This window comes from Lolium perenne, chromosome 2 (genome assembly GCF_019359855.2).
Source record: "Lolium perenne isolate Kyuss_39 chromosome 2, Kyuss_2.0, whole genome shotgun sequence".
NCBI lineage: Eukaryota > Viridiplantae > Streptophyta > Magnoliopsida > Poales > Poaceae > Lolium > Lolium perenne.
In genome coordinates, this window is record NC_067245.2 from 258,487,494 (window position 1) to 258,495,837 (window position 8,344).

Sequence of the window (8,344 nt, forward strand, 5' to 3'; positions counted from 1 at the left end):
ACACCCTACCCACACAAAAATTAACTTGGCCGGAATGAAAACACCAATACTCCGTATGTGGCCGTCTCTACAACGCGTGGAGAAAATTTGTTCATGGAGGTAGGGAGGGGATCTAGTGACCCGTGCGGCGTTAGGACCAGACTTGGGAGGCAGTAGCAACATCCAGATGGCCATTGCATTTTGGGAGACGTCGATAACCTCTTTACTTGAACATTTCGGCTTCTCTTATTGATACCAATATGGTCTTTTCATCATATAAAATTAACAGTAATAAGAGTAGAATTACAAATATATTATAGTCTATTTTCACAATCGCACAATATATATCTCAAGATTGATGTTGGTGGAATTTGGTGCCCTTTTAATTTCAAGATATACTTGCATATCTCACACCCTGAACTGCTTATAGGATTCTGTAGTGATCTTTCGTCCCTCCTGACAATAGAGTTCACGAAAAGTGTCAGCACAATCAAATAAATACTAAAACACTAAGTGTGGTATTAAAAAGAATGTGGCAAAGTAATAACCTTGAGTGACACTATTGGTTTGTAACCAAGTTGATCAGCAGCATTTTGGCAGTTGAATGTTCTATCCAGCGTGGCATACTTCACGATTGAAGATGTTATAAGGCGAGGTTTACGCATTCCAAAGCGAGAGAATATCTTGTCATAGCTCCAGTCTACTAGACATGCTATTGGCATGAGAAGATATACAGGTATTCTTAAAGTAAATTGGCTGCAAACAAACAGTCATAAGTTAGGATATCATATGATGATATGATGCAATATTTCTCGGTTATAAGAAATAAATTATTGTCATTCTGATATCATATATACACAATAAACTTTGTTGGCCCATAGCCCAATACTTCTGTCCAATAAATATATATAAAAATAATAATCATACTAAACAGTCAGTTCATTATATTACTGAAGTAGAAGAGAGCAAACAGTCTTGATTGATTGAACAGAAACACACAACTGGAGCGGTCAAGATTTGGACAATCATACACAATCAATATATTGACTCATGGATAGAAGAAAAACTTGACGAGCAACACACAAAATTATAAATAATTCCCCCACAAGAAACAGTGAAAAGAACAACAATTAAAGACATGGCAACAAAAAAGCAACCGTGTTCATACCAGCTCCAGAGTCCATATAAATATGAAAAAATCAAATAACATCTATACGGAAACTAGCAATTATATATATATGCATAAAATTCAAATTACAAATGAAACGTGGAATCATCTGATAACCTACGGGAATATGCTAAAATCAAAGTGCGTAGAAAGGGTTTTCCCAAAAAAAATTGTGACATGTCAAAAGATAAGGCGTTTGATCTGGTACAACCCTCTCCCCCAAAACTCAAACAGACTAAAAAAAAAGACAGCTGAGATCGCTGATACCCTATCATAATTAAGGCAATGATGGTGTTTTAAAACACTAAACGGTTATGTATAAAATTTCTATAGCCCAACTTATTTGTATGATAATGTAGCCACTTTGTCGGGCGTAGTATGTATGTACGCCATCATAAGATCATTGGCGGCCACTTTGTCGGGTGTGGCAATCATGGCCCACGGGAGGGAGGCATGGAAAGACGGTGCTTGCCGGCCATGAGGCATTGCAGCACGGTGCAGGCTGGCAAGGCCTCGTAGCTGCGTGCCGACAGGGTGGTGGCGGTGTGCATGAAAGACGATGGCGCAATGTGCGGCCAGACAGTCTGGCACATTGGGAACGAGTGTCTGCAGTGCCAGTTACGAGGAGGCGGGGGGAATAGTTGACTCGACGCGGGATCAACCAGCCGACCAACACGATGAGCAACGTAGTGACGATAGACCACCATCAACAGGAAAACATGAGCGACGGAAATATAAGATAGTGCTTACGTACTCTCTTTGCGATATCTGATATAGCCATACTGGGTATACCTAGTTTGGGCATGGTCTTAAAAGAGCTCACAATTAATGAATTAATTGGCTAATTATCGAAGATCCTAATCTAAGTTTGGGAGGAAGTGTTGTACTGGTGCAAGCCTCAATAGATAAATTTACTACATCAAGGATATAGACATGTAGGCGTTTGTCAGATACTATGTTATGCAGGCACACTGAAAGTTATATATCTGTGAGAATATAACTACTCTATTGTTACTTGTTGCATTGAGAGACAAATATCATGTTTTAATGATCGGCACCATCAAAACAAACCGGAAGCATAAAATGATGTCACATATGATGATAAAGTAAATTTTCCAATGCACACAAATATAGGAACCATAAAAATATATAGAAATACGCAATGATTTTCTAATTTTCAATCATTGAAAACCAATAATTACAACATCTTATATAGCTATGAGTAAAATTATATTTGTGGGTTCCAAAAAATGGAACTAAAAAGCATAAAATGGCCAATGAAGAATTAGATAGAGATGTCATGGTTTGATAAAATACAAACAACCACACGAGTAAAAGTGGTAGAATTAGCAACGAAATTTAACCATAAATTATATCATCTTAAATATAAACAATTAACAAAGGTGATTAGAGTTTGATGAGTTTATGCTGAATCATTCCAAGGCATGACTGTGCAAAAATATAGAAATCAACAACATTATGGCTAATGTCGATCTGGCGTTTGAAAAGATCAATATATTTTCTTACTTTTATTCCCGATACAAAGGACAAACTATGCAAGGAGTGAGCAAGGAAGTGTTTCACTGTTATCAAAGAATATATCCTCATTTTTACATCAAAATGAATGGCTAATGGACATTGAAAAATAGATTAATATGACTATGCGTGAAGCATCATGAGGCATGACGTTTTGAAAATATCTATGGTGAGACCGATGGAGAAGTAGAACACTGAAACTCTCAAAAACTTCAATTGGAAAGTGTTTTCCAACGAATGAGGTAAGAACATTGGGGGATGCGAACAAGTTAATCCTTTTTTCAAACATGAACGAGTTAAACTTTAGCATGGAAGGAGTAGTCACGAGGAATATTTATATAACTACACTCAGGAAGCTGGTCGCGCAAATGTGCAGGTCACCCATCACTTATTTTGAAATAATTATACATGTACTGTGTTCCATTAATTTAAAGCCGAGCATTTATGCCTTCTGTTAAAAAAAATACAATGCATACTTTGCCATACATTGTTAGGACGAGCTATCTTTTGAGGTAGTCTTTTAAGAAAATTGGAAGTATAAAATCATGAGTAAGACTCATTGCAGATGTTGGTTTCACATACACCACATCACACACAATGTCTTCCCACGTAGACATGTTACATTTAGGGACTTATACATACTATTGGTGGTATATGATGCGATATATTTTTAAGTTTAAACTGTACCACAATCACAATATATAGTAACTTAATATTGCTTCAACCATCTAGGGTCATATACTCAAGGGCTAATTGTGACATACATGTTCTGCCATATTAAAGTTCCTATATTATGAATTTTACTGCTAAGAAGATGACAACGTGAACTAACAGTTTGACACCCTAATGTATAAGAGAATAAGAAATATCACCTTTTGTATCCAAGGTCTTCTAATATCATATCTAAGAAGTCCCACATCTTCATCGGCTCCATATTTGTTATAAAGTAAGCCTACACGATAATTAAAATGTCAATTTAGAAATAACATTAATCATTTTGCAGGCCACAATAAATACATACTTTGCCTCCACTTTGCATTGCACCCTCTTTGGTAGAAAGAGTTTTCTCAGCACATACATGACCGTGCACCACATTCTCCACATATACGAAATCATCATTATTTTTTCCATCACCCAAAATAATCTGCAACAATAAACACTAGGTCATCTACTACAAACTACGTAGCATAAAATACTTCTATGTTTATTTGTTTTTAGATAGCTGTATTTGGGTTAGTTATTCTAGAATACATACATAGAATGAATTGATACCATGAATGCTCTTAAAGTCAGGGTTGGTAGCCAGGTATCTTAAATGCTTGCACGAGCCCTCGAGGCTAGCTGGTACGCCGCTTAAAGCACCTCATAATCAATATAGTAGTCTGTATCGTACTATCTTTTCTTTGAGTTTAAGCAAATGGTATTCTTGAGATTCCTCCCGAAATATGCGATGAACTGTTACTTATAGTTTGTTATTTTTATTTATTTTTGTCATCTTTAGCGTTTTAGGGAGATTTTCCTACCTTGAGTGCTTACAATTAACTTCTTGAATACGATCTCAAATGATGAATTAACCAACATAAAAGTCATGCATCTCATCGACATAGTCTACTAGATTTTTCGAACGGTGCCGCCTCACATGTGGACTAACTAGTAGATGTCGCGGTGAGCCATGCTACCGAGTCAGGCTAATTTGTTTTTGACCTCTACTACCCGAAGAGTTTGAATGTAAGGTAGGACCAAAGTTTAAAATATATATCAGGATATGAAAAAAATGCTCCTGCAAGTTACGACCGCAATAGCTGCCACTAGCGCATCTATACGACCGCAATAGCTGCCACTAGCGCATCTATTCTCGTTTTTTTGCAATAAACATGAAAATAAACATAAATTAGGTACACGAACAAGGTAATCATGAAGACATTGTATATAACCATGTCGATAGTGAATATCCAATTGAACTGAGTTCTATCAGTGAATTAGGGTCACAGACATCACAATTTCACGGTGAGAGACTTGGAGGAAAGAACTTCGTGCCTGGCTAGGATACCGTGAGTTTGTGACTCAAGTGAGTCTGTTTCGTGTAACTCCCACTGATTGTGTGGATGTGAGGAACGATCCTCGTTGTCGTCGGACAATGTCTTGTATCAAACCATGCCAATGAACGAAGAAACGGAGGGAGCCACTTTAGTTGGTTGGCCGGTCACAGCCACCTTTGTTGCCAACATTGCTTCCCTCAAGAATTGTCCTAAGGTTTTCTTTGGTCTGATGGAAGCTGGTTTGGTGACCAATGCGATGGACATTTGGGCTGTTGTTCAGAGTGGACAACGTCTTTTTGCCCCGATAACACCTAGCGCTAAATGACTCATAAATAGCGCTTTAGCGGAGCTTAGAGAGCTATTAGCGGATATCACAAGGTCAAGCAAAACTTAGTGAGTCCTCTTGATATGCAATAGCCCACTATTTTGAATTTTGCAACCATTTATGAACACCTCACGTATGGCTAGTTATGTACCGAGATATTAGGCAAGAGGGACGAAAACATGGCGTTTCTGCTTATCGAATGACTTCCTACCTCAGTACGTGCGGGATTTTCGGTCACAAATTAATTATAAAACTACGTTACGGTTTTCTGCTTTATACAACTAATCCGCCATCTGTGTCGAAAACATTAATTAGATATGTAAAAAAATTAAACATGTAGCGAAAAATTACGAAGATTAAAAGATAGTCTTGCTTGAATTATGTTCCAGTGGTATTATTATGCATACTATATACATACTTACCCTCATTCCTCCGTAAGAAACTAATGTTGGTATCATCCCGTCACCGGGACCAAAAATGGTTCCAGGACGTATACAACAAGTGCGCAACTCATTTATGTCATTGGCCTTCATCACTAGTTGTTCTGCTTCTGCCTTTGTTTGCGTGTATGCTTCGTGGAACTGATAATAAGAAAACAATCATGTCAGCTCTAGAAAGAATCGACTAATTCTTACTTATATGATCGCGTGATTCTGAAATAAATTGTTTTTCAAAAAGGAGAAGGACCTCAGCTGGCCACAACCACATACTGCAGCTGGTCAGTATTATTAATTCTTTACAATGGAAAACAAAGGCCAGGAATTCTGGCCAAACATATCAACCTAAAAAGTAAGAAAAAAATTGAGGTTGTCTGCCATGCAGTAGCATCTCAACAATCATACCACAATGTACTTACGAAACAAGAGTAGTTAAGATTTTCAAATTCTCCACTTGTCATCGAACGTGATAGACCATCAATTTCAATAAGAACGCCTGTAGAACGTACCATAATCCATCCGCCTATATTCTCTGTACTTTGAGCCTAACTTTGGCCATTAATTTACCAACAAAATGTGACTTATGTGCCATACAAAGTAGGTAATTAGATTCATATTTGAAAATGAATACAATGGAGCACTTTTGAATTATACGTATTTGATGTTGGACATACTAATACAATGTTCTACATATTTGTCGAACTATACGAACTTTGATTTTGACTAATACTAAGATGCGATACATTTTTTTTCTTCAAAATATTGGTACAATAGAAGCAAACATAAGTCCGGTGCAGCACCAGTTGTACTAATTAGAAGCTTTTTTAACAGGATTAGAAGCTTATTATAGCATCGGTTAACGAATGATGTGCGTACGTAGGTTCATGTGGTCCCTTCCGGGAATTGCAGAAATTGAAAATGATAACTGTCACTACTATGAAATGGAGGCAATAACAAGACACTAACTGGCTTTTTTTCCGCTGAAAGGAGCATAACCCCTGTTCTCTGCCTAGGTGTATTAGTGTATACACTATACACACAACCATATTAATCATTAGACGAGAAAAATGACTAAACATGTGTGGCAACCTTCTCTGGATATGGTGTCGATTCATCTACATTTAGGAGGCCATGAACTCCATCAAATACAACTCCACTTGAACTCGTGTATATCAGAGTTTTAACAGAACATGTCTGACAAGCCTGGATGATATTCTTTGTCCCTGTGCTCAAGTGAACAAAAAAGTGTTCGTGAGAACATTTACAGACCTGTCAAGCAAGGTGAAGTTAAGATAATGTTACTAACCCTCTACGTTGACCTTGTAATGAAGCGGAAAGTTGTTGCTGTTAGGATCTGCCGCAGCTGTGTGGAAAACAGTATCTACCCCTTCCAAAGCTGCAGTGTATAAGACTAGCTAATTGGCACACAGAAAATAAACATAAAAAAAGCTGAAGAAAAATCTCAAATATATAGCATGTGAACACTTTTTAATGTTTTTAACAATTGAACATGCATGCAGTACTAGCTTTTATCTCAAAATGTAGTACATATTTTTAACTAGTTGTATTTATTTCCTGTATTGGTTTAGGCCTTAAATAGGGCAGCACGAGTACTATATGTATTAAGGGGTCCATACATAAGCTGGTCATAGTGGGGAGTACCATACAGTATTAACATACGTCATGTTAACTAATAGTCTAAATTATTACCTTCATAGTGGGTAGTAAGTTATATGTTGTTTCATGAACTGTGTCATTTTTTATGTTATAAACTTATTTTGTTTTACGATGTGTGATGTTATGCCAACATACTCCCTCCTTTTTTGTTATTTATCCTGTGTTTTGGCTTTAGTCAAAGTCAAGGTTTCGTTAATTTTAGTATTATTTTCCTATATTTGTAGTTCAAATTTGTAAAGTTTGACATTCACTAAACCTATAACTCAAGGTAATTGTGAACGGAGGGAGTAGCTAGTGACCACCTCACTTTTTTATTTATTTTCATGCCATTTCACCAAAACGTTTTAGGCGTACGATATTATTACCTATGTTATTTTTACTATAAGTAGTCATAGAGAAACCATCGACGCAGGGCGGGAGCGCGCTGAATATGCGTCGGTGTGGACGACTTGGGGAATCTAGCTGCCACGGGCTTATTTTATGTGGATCTATAGCTAGGTAAGGTGGCCTATTTGCTACGGATTTAGACGGAAATCCAGCGGGTGAGGTTTGGCAATTAGATTCTCAAAAGGGCGATGGAATAAGCTACCTTCTTCATGGAATGCATGGATGACAGGATAAGAATACCTTTCGTAAGCTGGGCTAGTTCGCAGACGTTGGCGGAGATGTAGACGGCACGACCGTCGCGGAGGGCGGCACCAAGGAGCCCATCATCTTCGTCGGGTGTCAGGGCGGCGTCGGCGTGGAGGTCCATGATCCGCACGCGCCAACGTCCCAAACGGAGCAGCGCCAGCACCATATGCCTCGCCATGAATCCCCGTCCGCCGGTTACCGCACACCACCTTGCTTCTAGGCTGTCCACCGACGGATCCATGGGGCTGGATAGGTAGTAGTAGTATGCAGATTAGTGCTTTCGTCAACTACTTGCTCCCTTCATATCATATATATAGGCTTGGCCGATGTTCATTTTATTTAGATGACAGATCGTGTAAGGAGGAGCTATCTCTCTCCGGGCAGATTATCAAATGCTAGCTGTGCATTATTTATTTGACTTGAATGTATACAAAAGAGGGCATGGATTTTTTTATTGCGAAACACAGTACAATCAAAGACGCTCACACACACGCACACACACTCATCTCTATGAACGCACGCACATCCTACCCCTATGAGCACTTTCAAG

The 8,344-nt window shown here is 38.2% G+C and overlaps 1 protein-coding gene across 1 annotated transcript; it reads right to left on the bottom strand.

Moving 5' to 3' along the window:
* Positions 1-240: 240 nt before the first annotated feature.
* Positions 241-8,084, bottom strand: LOC127335732 (3beta-hydroxysteroid-dehydrogenase/decarboxylase). The gene is made up of 8 exons (XM_051362460.2): positions 7,789-8,084; positions 6,791-6,880; positions 6,574-6,707; positions 5,470-5,628; positions 3,705-3,827; positions 3,556-3,635; positions 528-735; positions 241-435 (listed from the first exon to the last, which is right to left on the bottom strand). Exons 1-8 carry the CDS (start codon positions 8,033-8,035, stop codon positions 388-390), a joined length of 1,089 nt encoding a protein of 362 aa, XP_051218420.1. The 5' UTR covers positions 8,036-8,084; the 3' UTR covers positions 241-387.
* Positions 8,085-8,344: the final 260 nt, after the last annotated feature.